The sequence below is a fragment of the Acomys minous genome (genome assembly GCF_964271855.1).
Source record: "Acomys minous genome assembly, chromosome: 4".
Taxonomy (NCBI): Eukaryota; Metazoa; Chordata; class Mammalia; order Rodentia; family Muridae; genus Acomys; species Acomys minous.
The window spans coordinates 129795015-129816093 of NC_140486.1; the positions used below are offsets into that span (position 1 = coordinate 129795015).

At 48.1% G+C, this 21079-nt stretch overlaps 1 protein-coding gene across 2 annotated transcripts in view; it reads left to right on the forward strand.

The window, feature by feature from the left end:
- The window catches only part of L3MBTL4 (L3MBTL histone methyl-lysine binding protein 4), a 276348-nt gene extending 268521 nt beyond the window's left edge, over positions 1 to 7827 (forward strand). The window contains exons 15-16 of one of the 2 annotated variants that reach the window (XM_084778171.1): positions 1587 to 1649; positions 6634 to 7827. In XM_084778171.1, the coding sequence (XP_084634297.1) occupies positions 1587 to 1649; positions 6634 to 6801 (231 nt within the window). In that variant the 3' untranslated portion in view covers positions 6802 to 7827. The remainder of the gene's footprint in view (positions 1 to 1586; positions 1650 to 6633) is intronic. The other variant, XM_084778172.1, reaches the window with a different exon arrangement.
- Positions 7828 to 21079: the final 13252 nt, after the last annotated feature.

Here is a 21079-nt window from a genome sequence, read left to right on the forward strand (position 1 = left end):
TTCACTAATAAAAATTCTACAAACTGACAGAGCTGCCTCTGCGTCTGCCCTATGGGAGCACGGGGCTTTCAAAGGACCTACTAGCTGCCATGTTGACCAAAGTCTAGTCCGGTCACTCTTTCACTGACATCCTCCCACAGGGCGATGTCTGTGTACCGCTGCGTGCTGGCTGCGTAGGGAAGTTTGCTGAAATTAATTATATCCTCCCTCCCATGCTAGAAGGATAATCATAAACTCCACTGAGCTAGACTTGAAGTGCCGAGGTGAGGAGAGAAGCTATCACGCACATGTTCTGCGTCCTGAGGACCGTCACCTCAGATCTTGGTGTCCAGTTTTGTCCCTTGGGGAGCAGAGTCTTCGGATTTCCTGGGAGTCTTAAAGGGAGTGCATGCTCTCAAGGCACTAGGACGGTGCAGCCTGTTGGTTTAAGGACCTGAGCTCCTCAGCTGCCTCCAGATCTTCCTCATCTCATGGAGAAAACAGGTTCACCACCAGGAGGTTGAAAGGGGAAACAAGCCAGTCCACCTAAGGCCTTAACCCCAAGATTCCACATACTCCAACCCCAGCCTGAGGCCACAGACCAGCCATGCACAGCCCCCCTATATCTGTGAAAGCACTGAGTCACCGCCATGCCCTTATTCAGAGTCCATACTCCATCTTATCTAAGCAGGCTGTATTGGGAACAGTGAGCGGTTATCTGCACCGTAAGGCACGTCATCAAGCTCTCTTACTATAAGGAAATTGGTGTGTGTGTGTGTGTGTGTGTGTGTGTGTGTGTGTGTGTGTGTATGTATGTGTGTGTGTGTGTAGGTAATGAGTTATGAAAAGAGGGGAAAGTCAAGTTGAAGAGGGTGAATCCCAGAACTCGGAGCTTGGGAATACGTGGGAACAGGAACCTGAATCCCCACGTTTCCGCCGCTAACTGACTGAGTAGGTCTAAGCATCTAAGCGTCTCCGAGCTTCAATGTTATCATCATTTATGTGGGAATCTAGTTTGGCACAGAGGTGTGGAGTGTGCATGGCTGCCAGGTACCAGGTGAGATGCCCCAAGCCCCAGTGATGCGTAAAGGAGGAATTTGCTATTTTTAAGTCCCTGCAGCAAGGTGTTCCTAATGTCTTGATGGCCCTGTGATGACTACTTTCCAAGGCTGCCATCCCGACATGATTAGGAGGACCAGATGCAGGATGCTTTTCCAGTGCCAGAGCCCCATACAGACAGATGTTGGTCATCACTGTCCCCTTACCAGCCTACCCTGTATAGACCAGCTGGGTGACAAAAGGATGGAAAAACACTGGGTCTGGGATGTATCTAATGAAAGAAAGAAAGAAAGAAAGAAAGAAAGAAAGAAAGAAAGAAAGAAAGAAAGGAAGGAAGGAAGAAAGAAAGAAAAGGAAGAGAGGGAAGAAAGAAAGAAAAGGAAGAAAGAAAGAAAAGGAAGGTAGCAATGGTAATGTTATTTGATAGCTACTATTTAAATTCCAAGTGTTTAGGACTTGGGGTGTATTTCATTCACAGGTTGAGTCATTTCAATCCCAAATTATTTCAGGTGCGTGTTTTCAATTCAGCTTTTCATCCTGTATTGTAGGTGGCTGGGTTTGTACAGTCTCTTCTGGGCTGTGAAGAACATGCCAAGAGCTTCCAGAAGGAGGTAATAAATGAAAAAATTAGATATGTTTCTGTACTCATGGGCCCAGGAGCACTTTATTTCCATCTGTTTGAGTTTAAATGAGAGCAGCTGGACAGACGAGCAAGAGAAAGTGACCTCAGAAGAGCCCAGCAGTACAGCCTGGGCTTGGGTCTTCTTACCCTTAGTGCTGCTGCCACGTGATGCTGGGTGCTCTACTCAGACCGCATCATGGGAGAGCAAATGGATTAGCTAACTGGTGCCACTGGAAGTTATGAGGGCTTCACATTGGTGGATTTCGGCAACATTGGGGAAAGGGATGACTCTTCTGCCCTAAAGTGAGAGTATGATTATCCCATGATGCCACCTCCACCTGCTTCAGAGTAGACATGAGATGCTCCAGTGTCCTCCTGTGGCACTGCTGCTCCAGCGTCCTCCTGTGCCACTGCTGCTCCAGCATCCTCCTGTGCCACTGCTGCTCCAGCCTTCTCCTGTGGCCCTGCTGCTCCAGCGTCCTCCTGTGCCACTGCTGCTCCAGTGTCCTCCTGTGCCACTGCTGCTCCAGCATCCTTCTGTGCCACTGCTGCTCCAGTGTCCTCCTGTGCCACTGCTGCTCCAGCATCCTTCTGTGCCACTGCTGCTCCAGTGTCCTTCTGTGCCACTGCTGCTCCAGTGTCCTCCTGTGGCACTGCTGCTCTAGCATCCTCCTGTGCCACTGCTGCTCCAGTGTCCTCCTGTGGCACTGCTGCTCTAGCCTTCTCCTGTGCCACTGCTGCTCTAGCATCCTCCTGTGGCACTGCTGCTCCAGCGTCCTCCTGTGGCCCTGCTGCTCTAGCCTTCTCCTGTGCCACTGCTGCTCTAGCATCCTCCTGTGCCACTGCTGCTCCAGTGTCCTCCTGTGGCACTGCTGCTCTAGCCTTCTCCTGTGCCACTGCTGCTCTAGCATCCTCCTGTGGCACTGCTGCTCCAGCGTCCTCCTGTGGCCCTGCTGCTCTAGCCTTCTCCTGTGCCACTGCTGCTCCAGTGTCCTCCTGTGGCACTGCTGCTCTAGCATCCTCCTGTGGCACTGCTGCTCCAGCGTCCTCCTGTGGCACTGCTGCTCTAGCATCCTTCTGTGGCACTGCTGCTCCAGTGTCCTTCTGTGCCACTGCTGCTCCAGTGTCCTCCTGTGGCACTGCTGCTCTAGCATCCTCCTGTGCCACTGCTGCTCCAGTGTCCTCCTGTGGCACTGCTGCTCTAGCCTTCTCCTGTGCCACTGCTGCTCTAGCATCCTCCTGTGGCACTGCTGCTCCAGCGTCCTCCTGTGGCCCTGCTGCTCTAGCCTTCTCCTGTGCCACTGCTGCTCCAGTGTCCTCCTGTGGCACTGCTGCTCTAGCATCCTCCTGTGGCACTGCTGCTCCAGCGTCCTCCTGTGGCACTGCTGCTCTAGCGTCCTCCTGTGGCACTGCTGCTCTAGCATCCTTCTGTGGCACCGCTGCTCCAGAATCCTCCTGTGGCACTGCTGCTCTAGCATCCTCCTGTGGCACTGCTGCTCTAGCCTTCTCCTGTGCCACTGCTGCTCTAGCATCCTCCTGTGGCACTGCTGCTCCAGCGTCCTCCTGTGGCCCTGCTGCTCTAGCCTTCTCCTGTGCCACTGCTGCTCCAGTGTCCTCCTGTGGCACTGCTGCTCTAGCATCCTCCTGTGGCACTGCTGCTCTAGCGTCCTCCTGTGGCACTGCTGCTCTAGCGTCCTCCTGTGGCACTGCTGCTCTAGCATCCTTCTGTGGCACTGCTGCTCCAGTGTCCTTCTGTGCCACTGCTGCTCCAGTGTCCTCCTGTGGCACTGCTGCTCTAGCATCCTCCTGTGCCACTGCTGCTCCAGTGTCCTCCTGTGGCACTGCTGCTCTAGCCTTCTCCTGTGCCACTGCTGCTCTAGCATCCTCCTGTGGCACTGCTGCTCCAGCGTCCTCCTGTGGCACTGCTGCTCCAGCGTCCTCCTGTGGCACTGCTGCTCTAGCGTCCTCCTGTGGCACTGCTGCTCCAGCGTCCTCCTGTGGCACTGCTGCTCCAGCGTCCTCCTGTGGCACTGCTGCTCCAGCGTCCTCCTGTGGCACTGCTGCTCTAGCGTCCTCCTGTGGCACTGCTGCTCTAGCATCCTTCTGTGGCACTGCTGCTCCAGTGTCCTTCTGTGCCACTGCTGCTCCAGTGTCCTCCTGTGGCACTGCTGCTCTAGCATCCTCCTGTGCCACTGCTGCTCCAGTGTCCTCCTGTGGCACTGCTGCTCTAGCCTTCTCCTGTGCCACTGCTGCTCTAGCATCCTCCTGTGGCACTGCTGCTCCAGCGTCCTCCTGTGGCACTGCTGCTCCAGCGTCCTCCTGTGGCACTGCTGCTCTAGCGTCCTCCTGTGGCACTGCTGCTCTAGCATCCTTCTGTGGCACCGCTGCTCCAGAATCCTCCTGTGGCACTGCTGCTCTAGCGTCCTCCTGTGGCACTGCTGCTCTAGCCTTCTCCTGTGCCACTGCTGCTCTAGCGTCCTCCTGTGGCACTGCTGCTCTAGCGTCCTCCTGTGGCACTGCTGCTCTAGCCTTCTCCTGTGCCACTGCTGCTCCAGCGTCCTCCTGTGGCACTGCTGCTCCAGTGTCCTCCTGTGGCACTGCTGCTCCAGTGTCCTCCTGTGGCACTGCTGCTCTAGCCTTCTCCTGTGCCACTGCTGCTCTAGCATCCTCCTGTGGCACTGCTGCTCCAGCATCCTCCTGTGGCACTGCTGCTCCAGCATCCTCCTGTGGCACTGCTGCTCCAGCGTCCTCCTGTGGCACTGCTGTTCCAGAATCCTCCTGTGGCACTGCTGTTCCAGAATCCTCCTGTGGCACTGCTGCTCCAGAATCCTCCTGTGGCACTGCTGCTTCCTGCCTCCTCGTGGGTGAGGATGGTCTCAATTGCTTAGCATTTTTCAAAAGCCAGCATCCGCAGTCCTGAGTGGGACTGCTGTAGGTCATAAGGAAAACAATGACTGACTATTTATCACATGACTTCGCTGAGCTTCTTACAGTTGTCCTCTGTCCTCTAACCACTCTCTGCAGAAGTGGCTTACCTTAGAGGCCATCCTACGGAAGGCCAGGCAAGCGGGAAAGGTCCAGTGCCACAGACTTCCCTCTCAGATTATGGGGGAGTTTTCCCTATCATTCTTCAGTGCTCCAGAAAAACATATGTACTAAGGAATATAGAACATGAAGTGGCAATAGATTATAGCAGATTTCTGTACCTCCGTAAGTGGTAGCTGTTATTGTCACCATCACTGTCTTACTCTTAGGACACTGACTATTTGGCTGGTGATTTATGCCTGAAAATGCTGGTGCTAAACCTAGGTCAGGACATGAAGGAAGTATAATGTGATGCCCCTCCCTGCCTCGGAGCACAGGACCTTTACCTCAAGGTTCATGTGTCTTCATCAGACAATATATCATGTAAGTATCCAGAGTTTTCTGAGTTTTTTTAAGAGTTGAAAAGCCTACCCAAGAGTCCCGGATAGTTATTCCTTCCAACAACGGGATCACCACCACTCCGAGGCTGTCAGATTTGAGTGGGATTGCATACACGACGCGGGTTCACAGAAGGGATCGCCATGGAAATTTCCATTCCAGTCTTTGGTTCTGGAGCCAAGAGTCAGCTGAGCCAGGGAACCACATAGTGTATATATCATATAGGGATAGGACCCCCAAGTGGCAGTCAAGCTCTGGACTCCCTAGGCCTCCAAGGAGCAGTGGACTAACAGTCATGTGGCTCAGGAAAGCTGTCACACTTTATATAGATACATGCTTTCCTAATGTAAAGACAATTAGCTGCCAAATGAGGGTTGAGCATAGTCAAAGTATGCAATGTAGTGATTTGATATGTGTGGATGCAAGCGCCGCATGCATATAACTAACTCAGTCAAGGTTGTTAATGCACCCATCACTTCCTACATTAGATGTAAGTGCCACATTCATATAGCCTACCACAGTGAAGGCTGCTAATGCACCCATCACTCCCAACATTAGACTGGAGCCAAAATTCATTCAGGTATCATTTCCAAGCACACTTAAAACTTAATAAATGAAATAGCTATTTTTTGTTTATGATAATTTTTATTATAGAAAGAAACTTGAAATTACCAGACATCCCAAAAAGGTAAACTTGAAACAAATCCTTAGTCTGATAGCCATAGATAACTTTTATTGGTATTGGGGATAAAATTTTCTAATATCTTGCTATCACTTTATAGCACCAGTTGTATGTGTGCCAATGTGAACACTTGCTGCGGCATACATCAAGAGGTCAGAGGGCAATATCAGGGGTTAATTCTGTCCTTCTACCATGAGTTCCAGGGGTTGAACTCAGGCCATCAGGCTTACCAGCAACTGCTTTTACCCACTGAGCCATATAGTAGGACCAAGGATTCTAATATTTCAAATATATGTTTATACAGATTTATTTTTAAAAAATTAGAAGATCTCTATTGTCATAATATGTAGTTCTTCTTACCAATTTGTGAAGTCTCACAGATCGTGGACTGTTACATTGGAATATGTTTTGGGGGAGTCTGTCGTATACTGTCCCACCCTAAGACTAAGCTACACTTTACTCCTTTCTGTTGCTACATTGTCCAGTCCCCAGTGTCCCACAGCTACAGTAACACCGGACAGAGCCTCCACATGGTGCCTTACTCTCTGGAGGTTAAGTTGGTGGCACTTTTAAAGCTCTTGGTACATTTGGGCCAAAAAAAAAAATGTTGAAACATAACAACAGAAGTTTGTGCTCAGGCAAATTAATACATTGAGCTTATATTTAACAAACCGAGAACTTTCTAATTTCATTCCACGTCTGTGTTCCATGAAAACAGTGGAGTTGATCTGACATGAGTCAAGTGGAGGACACCTCCCACAAGGCCGTGTGGATTCAGTGTCACTCTCCAAACCACAGAACTGCTACCAGTGGGTAACAAGGCTCTGGTGTGGGCTACTCATGTCTGTGATTGTTTGCTTCCTTACAGCAGATCGATGGCAAAGCCTTCCTGCTCCTCACCCAGACAGACATTGTGAAAGTGATGAAGATCAAGTTGGGCCCAGCACTGAAGATTTACAACTCCATCCTGATGTTCAGGAACTCCCAGGATATCACTGAGGATGATGTTGCCTCAGGCAGAGAAGCCAGGAGATAACCATGCTCCTGGACACCCACCAGCTCCAGGATGTGTGCTTTCTGCAACAAGGTTGGCAGTCATCCATTTGAACTTAGTGTCCCCATGGCCACACTCATAACCGTGTCTGGTTTAGGCATATGCTGGAGTTTGGTACATGATCAAGTGCCAATGACTCAGGTGCTTAGTTAGGTCTGAGTGTGGGTTTGAGTGACATCCTTACTGCTCTGATGGGCTGCAACAAACAGACAGGAATAAGCCAAGCCATTGAGTGTGTCTCTGCTCTCCCTCTATAAAACACTATCTGTTCTGCATGTGTGTCTCAAGTGGTAAAACGCCGCTTGCATCATAATATGCTCACCAGAACTGTATCTGAGCACTGCTCACATCTGTCACCTGGGTGTGGTGAGTCTGAGAGATGGAAGCCTGGTGCTCTCAGGAAGACACATGAGGCTTCTGTGCCCTTAACTCGGGAAAGTGTGGATCTTTTAAAACACTGTTTTCATGATCCCTGGGCCCTCGTTTCTATTCCTTTATCATTCCTTGGCTCTGAGGAATGTGCCTAGAAGTAACAGAATAGTTGGAGGCCATTCCAGGAGCCTGCTGAGACACCCCTGGGAACCTGCAGTCAGGACTGTCTCAGCAGCTTGTTGGAGCAGTGGTACTGGTCAGAGACGCACCTGTGTGAAACCCCTCCAGAGACACACCTGTGTGAAACCCCTCCAGAGACACACCTGTGTGAAACCCCTCCAGAGACACACCTGTGTGAAACACCTCCAGAGACACACCTGTGTGAAACTCCTCCAGAGACACACCTGTGTGAAACCCCTCCATAGACACACCTGTGTGAAACCCCTCCAGCTGAGACACACCTGTGTGTAACCCCTCCAGAGACACACCTGTGTGAAACACCTCCATCTGAGACACACCTACGTGTAACCCCTCCAGAGACACACCTGTGTGAAACCCCTCCAGAGACACACCTGTGTGAAACCCCTCCAGAGACACACCTATGTGAAACCCCTCCAGAGACACACCTGTGTGAAACCCCTCCAGAGACACACCTGTGTGTAACCCCTCCAGAGACACACCTGTGTGAAACCCCTCCATAGACACACCTGTGTGAAACACCTCCATAGACACACCTGTGTGAAACCCCTCCAGCTGAGACACACCTGTGTGAAACCCCTCCAGCTGAGACACACCTGTGTAAAACCCCTCCAGCTGAGACACACCTGTGTGAAACCCCTCCAGCTGAGACACACCTGTGTGAAACCCCTCCAGCTGAGACACACCTGTGTGAAACCCCTCCAACTGAGACACACCTGTGTGAAACCCCTCCAGCTGAGACACACCTGTGTGAAACCCCTCCAACTGAGACACACCTGTGTGAAACCCCTCCAGCTGAGACACACCTGTGTAAAACCCCTCCAGCTGAGACACACCTGTGTGAAACCCCTCCAGCTGAGACACACCTGTGTGAAACCCCTCCAGCTGAGACACACCTGTGTAAAACCCCTCCAGCTGAGACACACCTGTGTGAAACCCCTCCAGCTGAGACACACCTGTGTGAAACCCCTCCAACTGAGACACACCTGTGTGAAACCCCTCCAGAGACACACCTGTGTGAAACCCCTCCAGAGACGCACCTGTGTGAAACCCCTCCAGCTGTACTCCGATGAAGCTTCAGGATGAACTCCTTTCTCAATGTGGATGATTTTTGTTTAAAGCACATCAGGTCTGGTTTCATCTCTGCTGAGACATGGTAGAGGGCAGAAGACCTCTGGAGAGGAGCTCAGGGGATGTTGTTTGGCTGAATTTTTCTGGAAGGTTCTCTTACATTAATCATGTTTTATAAGTGAGTGTTTCTCTGAGATTCAAGCTCTGGGGAGGCAGGCGACTTCATAATTATGAAAAATTAGAACCTCAGGCCTACAACTCTTTGATGTTGTAACAATCACAACTGCCCTCCTGGAAACAAAGGCTCATCCATCAGGCATGGGAACCACAGGGAAGCCATGAGAAAGAAGCACACATGGCAGTATCCTTTGCAGCATTAAAAAAGTGTTTTCAATTTAACAATGTTGATTCTGCTTAGAGAGCTTTTCTAACTTTAAGTCACTAAAAAAGAAAAACTCAAAGATCTATCTACCTATCTCCATATATTTAGATATATAGATATATATTGCATATATATATTACATTCTTTAAATGCTTATCTAAAGGTAAATCTAATATACTATCAGGTAACATAAATTTGTTTCTGTGATATTTTCCTTCTTGTTTTGCTTTTATGTATACTTCCTTATGCAAGAAAAAAAATCCTGCATCCACTGCTAAATTTTTAATATATTTTAAATGTTAATAAACATGTAAAAACTGACCTACCCTGTCTTATTGGATGTGTGGTCACAGCCTGTGCCTGCTGTACCGTCTGGAGTCTGACCTTTCTCATCTGTGGGAGAACGGGGGGGGGGGGGGGCGCGTGGCCACTGCATGCATTTCTCAGCAGAGAAACTTGCTAGTTTTGACTGTTGTGTTCCTTAGGGAAACAGTTAAGATGTTAAGATGTTAAGAAAGACTAAATGGGAGGATTTTTTAAAATTAATACAGGCTTTAGAATTGCTCATTTTATATATTAAAAACTTCTTAGAAGACCTAAGATGTGTGCCTCAGATGCTTACTACAGGATATTTCGTCAGCAGTGCCCAGAATAGAACAAGTGATACAGAACCGAGGCTGAACTATTTTTCCTGGAAGACAATGTTATCAGGTATAGATAGATCTGTGTCTATCTATGTTCCCAGCCTCAGCACATCCAGAGAGAGAGAGAGAGAGAGAGAGAGAGAGAGAGAGAGGGAGGGAGGGAGAGAGAGCACTCTTTACCTGAGAAAATAATGCCACCAATAAAGGAATTAACCAAGCCATGAAGCAGAAGTCACCCACTATGTCTGTTCCTGTGGTGTGAATTCTCCTACCACCGCCACATCCCTGGGGTAGAGAGAGGTGTGCACAGCTCTCTCATGCAACTCTGTGCAGGTCCGGCATCATACAGGCACTCTGTCATCCAGCCCTACTCACACCGGCCGTTCTTTCTTCCAAGCTCACCATGCTCTTATTGGTGGGCGCCCTCCTCCACTGTATATCCTGCTCCAAAGCCAAGTTTAGCATCTCGGTGGATTTTCCTGGCTCCCTCGCTGTGGGTGACCACGTAGAAACCTCCTTTTCTGTTGTACTCCATTCTTCAGCAGTGTCACTAACCCTTTAACTCTTCCCACCAGTCTAGAAGATGCATGGCCCATCTATGACAGCCATGTTTACCACTGACTCCCTGGGCCTAGTGTAGCGCCTGGCACTTACTGGACACACAGCTGTCTGCTGCGTCGATGAATGAAACAAGGCAATCAAACTTAACTCCTAGCTTTCTAACCACATGGATGGGTGGGACACTTTATAAGGTGGGAAATGGTGCCTATACTGGGAGCGTGTTTTTAATTTTGACTCAGAGGACATGTGTATGTATATAAATATAAGCAGCATAGCACACATAAAATGCTGGCATTTAAAAGCATGGCAGTGGAATAAACTCATTACAGGAGTGTGTAGCATCCGTCCACTCAGAGCACCTTCTGTCCATCCCTAACGCCTCCCAGTGCTCTCCAGAACGTTCTGCTAGAGTAAGAGCAGAAACATTTTACCCTACCAGAAGATTCCTTATGTAGTGTCAGGGATCACACAGTATCCAGAGACCCACAGGTGCAGGCTTTCTGCCTACAGCCTCTCCTCTGAGTTCTCACCAAGGAACCATCAACTGGACTCCGAGAGATACAAGCATCTGTTACTAGAAAGAGCCCCCGCCCACCACAGGAACATATGTACAACGCAGCACATGTCACATCGTGACACTGGAAATTACATCATTAGCAAGAGTCCGGAGGCAGCTCAGGATGTCTCAGGACTGTACTCAGAATGGCTGTGACTTCAGATAACTTTTGCAAAAGTTAATTTCTCACTTGCAGCAACACTAAGGCATTCAAAACCAAACAAATCCATAACAACTTCTATACGCCTCCCTCCTTGTACTAGGCAGCTGACATCTGTAGCCCACACGTTTAATAAGAATCTTCCAGCATCACTAGACATGCACTCCACGACTGCACAGGGCTCCAAGCGATGCTGTCACTCTTGCCAAATGGTGACTTTCAAACATTCTGGGATCGCTTAGTTCTCCCTAGAGTCACCCCGTCTCCTGGGTCAGAGTTAGGGTTGCGGAGGTGGAGGAAGGGCACTTGGACTTGGACCGAGGCCTGAGTTTGAGTGGGATCCTGCACCTGGACACACTTGCTTGATCTCAAATGGCTTCTTAACCTTCCAGCCGATGACCAGCTTTTCCCATTAGTTCACTTGAGTTTTTGTTCCATATCTTAAGAAATTCTTTGTTTGTTGCTTCAATCCTAGAGGGAACTGACAAATATTATTTGGCATGTGAAATGTTGCCATGAATATGTTATTATTTGAGCATACATTTCCCATGAATATACTCTTATAAATCTGTTACTCTTAAAACCTTCTTTCTTACAAATATATGTATGAAGAATATGTTTGCTAATAGATTCTGGAATATTCAAAATCCTTATAAATGTATCCCTCTTGTGAATACATTTATTAATGAATAATATATTGAGTGGTATTATTTTCAAAAAAATATTCTTGTTATGCTTCCTCAGATTCCATCTCTCCTGGTCCTCCAGTTTCCAGCTGTAGTGGAACATTGGGGCCACTTAACCCCTTAAAAATGATGCAGTAAAGACCAAATTAATGTTGTTAGCTCAAATTTTAAGATTTAAACAAACAAATTTGGTGAGTGTGAGTCATTCAGTTAGTTGGTGAGTGGCAATTATGTTTCTCGGTAAAATCACTTGCATCCAGTGATTTTTGCCCCACATATTCTTTTCAGGAGCATGAGGGATTTTTAATTCTGTGACCAGTCAGATATAATCCTGCTGCCAGAGCTGATCCTCACAGCAGCGACGACCAGGAAACCCAGGGCACATCTGGTCAGCAGTGAGGACTTGACTCAGAAAGGAAGACAGCAGAGCAGAGAGCTGTGCATATTGGCATCAGGCATCATTCTTCTCTCAGGAACCAACATGCGCTGAGGGACAGGACCGCTGGGTCTCCACCGTAAAGGACAGGACAGGGGAAGGGCTATGTGGCATAAATAGTCTAAGAATAACAAGTGTCAGATTTGGAAAGGAAAGCAAAAGGTATGAGAAACGATGGCTTAAAACACTGAGTTAACTTATTTTCTCCTAATGGTTCTTTTTCATGAGCAGACTAGTTGTTTTGTGCTGTTTTGCTGTAAAGGCACCACCCATCACTTTCCGACTTCCTTCATCTTGAAATCAGATGTGTTCCCTTTGATGTAGAAAGCCAGGCATCAAAGCAAACTGATGCATGAAGAAGAGAGTACTAATAAATCTCAGGTTAAACTGGGAAGTTTCAGGGCAGATTGAACTGAAATCTCTGTGCTGTAGCCAACAGCAAATGTAAGGAACACACATGGAGACTGTCTGGATAGTGGAGCCTTTGTAGACTGCAAAATGCTGGGATCTGTAAGGCCTTTCCATAGAGAAAAATCATTGAGAGCTATTGGCTCACATTAGCTCAATCTCCTATGTCTAAAGTCTGGAAATGAAAGATGTATTTGCTCGGCCCTTATCTGTGTCAGCCAGAAGAACACAGACTGGATAATCCTGAAAGAATTTCTTTCCCAGTTTCCAAGAGTGAAGCATCCAAGAGCATGCCCCATACAGGCACATAGTGAGGGCCGTCCTGCAGCTAAAGATGGAAGGACAAACAAACAAACAAAAAAAAAAGGGTATCAGGAGCCATGTTCACTTTTGCAGCAGTTCTATATCCAGCACGATGGCACTGGATCATGAGTAAGGTAGTGACCTGCAGGTGCAGCAGAGCAGGTGTGGCCTGCAGGTACAGCAGTGCAGGTGTGGCCTGCAGGTGCAGCAGGGCAGGTGTGGCCTGCAGGTGCAACAGGGCAGGTGTGGCCTGCAGGTGCAGCAGGGCAGGTGTGGCCTGCAGGTGCAGCAGGGCAGGTGTGGCCTGCAGGTGCAGCAGGGCAGGTGTGGCCTGCAGGTGCAGCAGGGCAGGTGTGGCCTGCAGGTGCAGCAGAGCAGGTGCTGTCCCAGGGGTGACTGACTTAATCACCTCTCCCTGCACCCCACCTGCAGATGCTGTCCCAGGCGTGATGGACAGCTCAACACATGAACAGTGAAGGATGACTTCAACCATGGGTTATGGAGGATGCAGGAGTCCCTTGATCAGTTGGCCTTGTAAATGGGTGAGACAAGAGTGGCACAGGAGATCCATGGGAAATGATGGATGTGTGAACAACTGCTGCATGTGAGGACAGGACCTTCTCAACAGCTCTCCTCAAAAGAAACAGTAGACACGTGATTTCTCTGGGAAGCAATTGACATCTCACTTGGTTGGTGTCGCCAACAGACATGGCCAGCAGAGCTCCTCTCCGAAGCCTCTCACTGAAGGAGTATTTAGAAAGGCTAGTTGGTGTTGATGGTCGAGTATTTCCCAGTTTTCAGTCAGCCTCCAAAACAGCCAACTTCTTTTCATTTGCTGTTTTTATTTTTTAGGAATACACTTGTCTTTCATGGTCCTTTGTTCTATCAGGCTCAACCTGAGTCTGTCCATCAAGAAGAGTTCCCCGCCCACCTTCCAAGCAGGCACATCGGGCCTCACAGGGAAGGGAGATAGCACAGACGCCCATCACACGTCCACTTCGATCCTGTTCTGAGACTGCGCTCAGATGGACCAGCAAATTTACCTGAACAGAAGTCGGTCTGTCTCCGTGGAAATGTTTAAATGCATTTACTCAGGAAATGTTTACTGGGAATTCAGTCTGGACCAAGCACTGTCTTCACAGAGGAGGTAGCTATGGATGAACCAAATAGAAGTTTCATAGGCAATGCTAACTGGACCCAGGTGTGTGTGTGTGTGTGTGTGTGTGTGTGTGTGTGTGTGTGTGTGTGTGTGTGAATAATATGTACGGAAGCCATGAATTTGAGAGAGGAGACATGGAGGGAAAGTATGAACTGGGAGAGAGTGGTGGAAATTGTGCAAGTATAGTTCTTACATATGAAATTCTGCAAAAATAAAATAGTTAAGTTTAAACAGATACTTTTCATGAAACTTAAGTTCAAGTTGGTGGAGCTTGAACTAAAGAGATGAAGATGAGTATAGGAAAAGTATAGAGAAACTACTGGAATCATAATACACACACACACACACACACACATACACACATACACACACACACATATGACCTGCTGGCACACATCCTTAGGGAATGTGGCCAGGCAATGCCATTCACTGGAATCTCAGGATGGTAGCATTTGAGGTGCATGACACTTGTCACATGTACCCAGATGTTGGCATGAGCTCTTCTGCGTTTTTTGATGCCTGTCCTTGCCAACCATGTGCATGTGTAACAGTTTTAGAGAAGAGTGCATTTTCACTTGTTTAGCTTTGGTAATCCTGCGAAAATTACCCAACAGAAATTTGGTTCTCAGAGCCCTCAGGGGTGGTGGGTAAACAAACATTAATAGGTGATGGGAAATTAGTAGAAAGCTGGCCTGAGAGGCAAGCACACGGATGGGCTGTGTCTGCTGGGAGGTGGGGATCGTGCCCCGTTTTAGCTTGCACTACTGTTACTCAGAAAGTGACCCAGGGCGCATTCTCAAGTCAGTCATCTGGGTGCATGTTGACCTGAAAACTGAATAGCCTTGGGCTGTGTGCCGTTTTCATAGAAGCAATTTATTTACATTTAGCTAATTCTATCACTCTAGGCCAGTTCTCTTTAACTGGAAAATCTGTAGGCTACGGGATTTTGTCCACATCAGAGCTAGTGGGAGTGCCCTTCACCAGTTCCTGGGAGAAAAGAAAAGGTCTATTTTTCCATGTCTGGTTACGTGTCTGCAGCTTGAAAAGTCGTCTGGAACTTGTGACCTCTCTTAGCAGACTCGAGCTGACGGAAACCTGTGGCACAGTTGAGCCTGTGTTACAAGCTATAACAGGTAAATGACTGGAAAGTCTGCCCTGGGGGCGCACAATAAAGAAACAAAGAACCCACTGAAGTAAGAGCTTCAAGTTCCAAAGTACATACTCCCATTTTTACTAGTTTTAAGAAAGTTAAAAAAAATTGTCCCACGAATCCACTTAATTCCCACTTTTCAGTCTTCCAAACACAATGAATCACTGTGCACATCACTGGGAGCAACTCTGTCCCTTTCTCAACCTTGATAAGGATGCACTTATCAATTAACAGGCAAACAGACAAGACTTAGCTACTTCGTCCTGTCATCACATTCACCTTTATTGATGTGTCATCTCCTACAAGTCCCTGGTAAAACAATTACAAAACGTCCAGCAGAGATGTGTGCAAGGCGGGCCCTCCAGAGGCAAGAGCTGACCACCTCAATTTGCCCCCACTTCTTAATGCGAGCACAGTATGTGCACACAGAGCCAAGAGAGTTTAATGCTTTACAGTTGGATGTGTAGACAAGGTACTTGATACGTAATTTTTGAACAGCAAAGGGGAAGTAAAACTGTTCGCAGGTCCAACTTGAGTTCTTCCCACTCCTGCTTGGTACGAAACATATTGGCTCCTTTCTGTTCCTGTAAAGTCACTTGACACACAGAGGGGGACATGATGTATGTTCTTGTCACAAAGCCCAGATGGCCTCAACGTCACAGTGCCCATTCTTCAGCCTCCCTGGTGTTGAAGCTACGGGCGTGCACCCTCCAGACAAAGCTCCCGTTCTCATATATTTTTAAAGACTCCAATAACATCACTCTTTACTGTTTCTTTCCCACCCACCCCCAATTGCCTTTTTCTCATTTTTGTTGTTGTCGCAGTTTGGTTTGTCTTTTTAATTTTGAGAGAATATCTTGTGGGTTTGTTTTTATTGTTAGTGGTGATGGCAGTTGTGGTGGTGGTTGTGATGGTGGTGGTGGTGGTGGTGGTGGTTGTGATGGTGGTGATGGTGGTGGTGGTAGTGATGGTGGTGGTGGTAGTGATGGTGGTGGTGGTGGTGGTGGTGGTTGTGATGGTGGTGATGGTGGTGGTGGTAGTGATGGTGATGGTGGTGTTTGTGGTGATGGTAGTGATGGTGGTGGTGGTGGTGGTGGTTGTGATGATGGTGGTGGTGATGGTGATGGTTGTGGTGGTGGTGGTGGTGGTGGTGATGGTGGTGATGGTGGTGATGATAGTGATGGTGGTGATGGTGGTGGTTGTGATGATGGTGGTGGTGGTGATGATGATAGTGATGGTGGTGGTGGTGATGATGGTGATGGTGGTGGTGATGGTGGTGGTGATGATGATAGTGATGGTGGTGGTGGTGATGATAGTGATGGTGGTGGTGGTGATGGTGGTGGTGGTGGTGATGGTAGTGATGGTGGTGATGGTAGTGATGGTGGTGGTGGTGATGGTGGTGGTGGTGGTGGTGATGGTAGTGATGGTGGTGATGGTGGTGGTTGTGATGATGGTGGTGGTGGTGGTGATGGTGGTGGTGATAGTGGCGGCGGTGGTGGTTGTGATGGTGGTGGTGGTGGTGGTGATGGTAGTGATGGTGGTGATGGTGGTGGTTGTGATGATGGTGGTGGTGGTGATGATGATAGTGATGGTGGTGATGGTAGTGATGGTGGTGGTGGTGATGGTGGTGGTGGTGGTGGGTGTGTGCCAGTGGTCAATCTTGAGTGCTTTTTAAAATCCCTCTATACCTAGCTTTTAAGCTCAGATCTCCCACTGAACCTGGGGTTCACTGATTCTGTAAACTGGCTGGCCAGCAAACCCCAGGGATCCTCTTAGCCTGCCACCCCCATCACCATGCCCTGAAGACCCCCTCACTGTGCCATGCCTCCCCCATGCTGGGATTGCAGACACATCAAGCTCCTTATTTGGGTGATGAGGATCTGATCTGCTCCTCGTGCCTTCATACCAAGCACTTTGCCCCTAAATCTCCATCTTTCGGATGGTTTCAGTGAGTTTTGTAAGTGCTTTTTTGTTTGTTTGATTTTTGGCCAGCACTTTGACCTTCTATTTATTTCCTACTTCCCTTCTCAGTTGTTTGTTCCACTGAAGAGCCCTTTCCTCTCAAGGCCAGCTGCTATCACTCTGACCTGTGGCTTGCTCGTGTTAAAATCCATCACCGCAGTAGGTCATTTCACTCTTCGTGCATGCCAACTTTTACAAAGTATATCCGTGGGACACTGGGCGGAAACAGCTCAGAGAACCGTTGAGCCATGCAAGACTGGCTCGACGGTCTGAGCAGAAGAGCTCGCTAGTTCTTAGAGCTCTAACTCCCTGAAATGGATGTTCTGCTAATGGTTTGTAAAATGCTACACAGAACTAGACCCTTAAGGAAGAAGCCCTGAGCAAATTAAACCCCACTATCCCACATTCGGACATTAGAGGAACATATATTTGCTGTCTTTCTTGTGCCCAGTGTCCCGAGTAGCTAGCCAGCTGCTCTGCTGACGCCTCCACTTGACTCATTTTACTTTTATCTGTCCAGTCTGAATTTCTTGGTTATAATTCCATTTCCTGATGTAAGCATATGCAATTCATATGCTGTTTTTGCCCTTGCTTCAGTGCCCTGCCCTCCACTAAGAATTTGACACCCCAACTGTTAATTGCTCAGTTACGTAACTTTGGCTATATAGGGGACTATTTTTTTCTTCTTAAGACTGATTTCCATTAAAAGGCTTTTCAATGAAATGCCAATTTTGAAAATTAATCCCTCATATCGACCACAATTTTCTGCTTCTTTGTTGAGTATGTTAAGCCATAGCAAAGCACCCAGACCAGTGTCCCCTGAAACAATATCAGTGTGACAAGAATCGGATAGAAGTCTTAAGATGCACACTCACACTAGATGCCAAGGGCCTCGGACTCGCAAAAAAAAAAATCAATTCTGAAGCCTGAAAATCTAGGAAGCAAGTAGCGCAAATCAAAGACCGGGAGACTACTACTGTGACACCCAAGGACCAGAGAAAAGAGGTGTCAGGAGAGAAAGGGGCCTTCATCTTTTCTCATATCCCCTTCCTAGCTTTCTGTAGGCTGCCCCCACACACGGGCAAACCATCCTCAGTCCCTCTCCTGATCTGCTGTGGACAGACACTCTCCCAAAATGATGCCTGGCAGGGTTTCTAGACATCCCTTAACCTAGTCAGCTGATACTTACATCGCCCATCGCTGCCTGCTGCCCTCCATTTTGAAGATCTCCTGCCTCTGCCTTCCCCTAGGCTACGTCCACCTTTCTCTCCCAGAGACTGGACAGAGTGCTCTCCCAGTCGTAGCCTTGTTCTTTCCCATCTAAGTTCAGTCGACTTTTAAGGAAGGTCTCTGCAGGGAGTTCTGACATACTCTCTTGAAGCAGGCCTGTGGGTCAGCCATGAACCACATATGGCAATTTAAATTTAATAGGTTAAATTAACAGTGAACTAGCGCAGGCCTTCAGTGACTGCAGTTCTGGTGCTCAGATGTCTCAAGGGGATGGTGGCTGCAGCAAGTGCAGCATGGGTCATAGGGCCAGTCCATGCTCCCAGAAAGCTCTTTCGGACTGAGCTGCTCTAACACATCCAAGATGGAGTCCCTGATGTTTGCCTTGATATCAATAGAAAGGAAAGATCCAGGGCTTTTGGAAAGCTACATGAAAACTCACTACAGTAGATTCTTCCTAAGATATACACATATGTAAAGGAAATTTAAATACTGCTACCACATTATGGGGGAGACGTTGTATGCTATGAAACAAAACCAACCGTGCCAAGAATGAGTTACATCTTTTTGATTCATTAGCCAAAGGGGCCCTCTGTACCCCCAAATGCTATAGGCTATTGCCACACCTCAGCCCTAACAAGAGAGGCCCCTTCTCACAGTAGATGAGAATTTAAGAGAGAGACTCACAAGTAACTGGGCAATGTGGGACTGTGTAGTACCCAGCCCTGAGTGGGTTGTCGTAATCACACTCCTCCCTTCAGGGCTCAGGGATCTACGATGAAGACGGGGGCAGAAAGATTGTAATGGCCAGAGGTGATGAACGACTCCAAGGAAACAGTGTCTTCCAGACACAGCAGCGCTGATACTCATATGGCAGCACGCATAAGTCCCGCACACGCTTAAGGAAAAGACTCGCCATGTAGAAGGAGGAAGCTCTACCCCTAGCCAAGAAGTTGCCTGCTGTTGATAAAGGCTGGGAGAGGGAAACTTGGGTTTCTTCAGGGGAGTGCACTGCACATAGCACTCTGGGCAGGGTCCATGCTCAGCAAGACTTAGCTAATACAATTCAGATTCCACATTTTGTCTTGTCTTTCCTTTCCTGTCCTTTTTTGTCCTTTCTTGTCCTTTCTTGTCCTTTCCTGTCCTTTCCTGTCCTTTCCTTTCCTCTCCTGAGACAGGGTTTCTCTGTGTAGCCTTGGCTGTCCTGGATGCTCTTTGTAGACCAGGCTGGCTTTGAACTCACAGCCATCTGCTTGTTTCTGCCTCCCCAAATCCTGGGATTGCACATCCTGCTTGTTTTTGGTTTTATAAGAGAAAAAACAAAAAGAACATGAAGTTGGGTGGTCAAGGGCAGTTTTCAAGGAGTTGGAGGAGGGGAAATAGTATCAAAACATATTCTATGAAATCTTCAAAGGATAAATAAAAATAATTTTTAAAAAAGATGAATTATCAGAGAAAGCCCCAGGGACTTGCTGTCTTTTCCTAAGATTGTTTAGATTTATTCCTAGTCTGGGATTGGAAAGGCCCTAAATCAGGGACCAAGGAAAGAAATATTTTATTCAAGGAATTGCTAACAGGAAGTAGAAAGTTGTGGAGTACCATTCAAAATACTGTTTTCAGAATTCCTTTTATACTTTTAAGAATATCCAGCTTGTTTGGCTTGCACAAGGTTCAAAATCCAGTATCCATAAGTAAGTGAGTAAGTAAACAAACAAACAAGAAAACAAAGAAAATCCTCTTTTTTTTTTTTCTTCTCTCTGAGCAGAGAAGTAGTTGAAGAATGTGACTTTTTCCTCAGCATCCACTCAGTCCCAAGCTCCCAGGACCAGGATGGGAGAGCAAGTGGGTAAAGGCGCACAACTGCTTACTTAGAAAATAATACTGTATAGTGTTGCATGTACCCACTGTCCACAGCATGGGAGAACTGAAGAGCAGAGTCAGTGGTGTGAGGGAGAAGAAGGAAGCAAGCCCACTTCCACAGTCTGCTCTCCTTTCAGGTCCTTTCCTGACAAAGTACCTGTCCCTCTGTCCTGTGCTCTGAGCTCTTCCTTCAGCCAGGACATCACCAGAGCACTTTGACGGGTGTCGTATGGATTGCGGTTACCACCTGCCTCATGTCTGAGGACATCCTCAGAGAGTATTTCACCGGAACTGACTTAACTCTGAGAAAAGTTTGTCTCTTCTGAGAAACACAGCCAGATCTGGGCAGAAGAAGCCTGACCCATGGGAATTCTACACAGTCTCCCAGTTTCTCTAGAAAGTTCTCGGGCTGGACCATGAGGCTTGGGTGCTGCTGTGCGGCCACCTACATTAATAGTACTAGGTGGAACATGTCTCCTCCCCACCCACTTCACTCATTGGTTCCCTCTCACAGCGACTTTGCACAGCACTTATAGGCCACCTATGTCACTTGCTCTAGGTCATAGTGGTAGAAAGCAGGATGTGCACGCAGGCACATGGGTCTGCTCACACCGCTAAGCTGGTAACTTGGCAACAAAGTGGAGCTAAAATTGCTACTGAGGAAGGAAGCCATGACTCTCTCATGGAAGCACAAGCTAGGCTACGCTCGTGAAACTCAGTATGGAGGTTCCTCAGCAACCTAAATATAGACATACCGCACGGCCTAGCTCTCCCACTCCTGGATGTTTATCTAAAGGTCTCCAAGCCAATATGTCAGTGTGTTATTGCTGCACTGCTCATAATGGAACCAACCTGGATGCCTACAACAGATGAACGGGTAATGACAACGTGCTTGATATGTGCATGTTGTCATCCAGTGTCCAGCAGGTAGCCTGGGTCCCATGTCCCGTGAGTCAGCCCAGGCACTGTTTGCCTCCCAAGGAGAATGGAGGGACCTAGAGGCCAAAGGTCCCAAGGTCCTGTTTCTCACTCAGGGGTGGCTAGAACGCTTTAGGGTGAGGTCTGTCACTTGGGCACTAGTCCAGGTTCCCGGCCTCTCCAGGGGAGGTGGACAGTGAGTTTTCT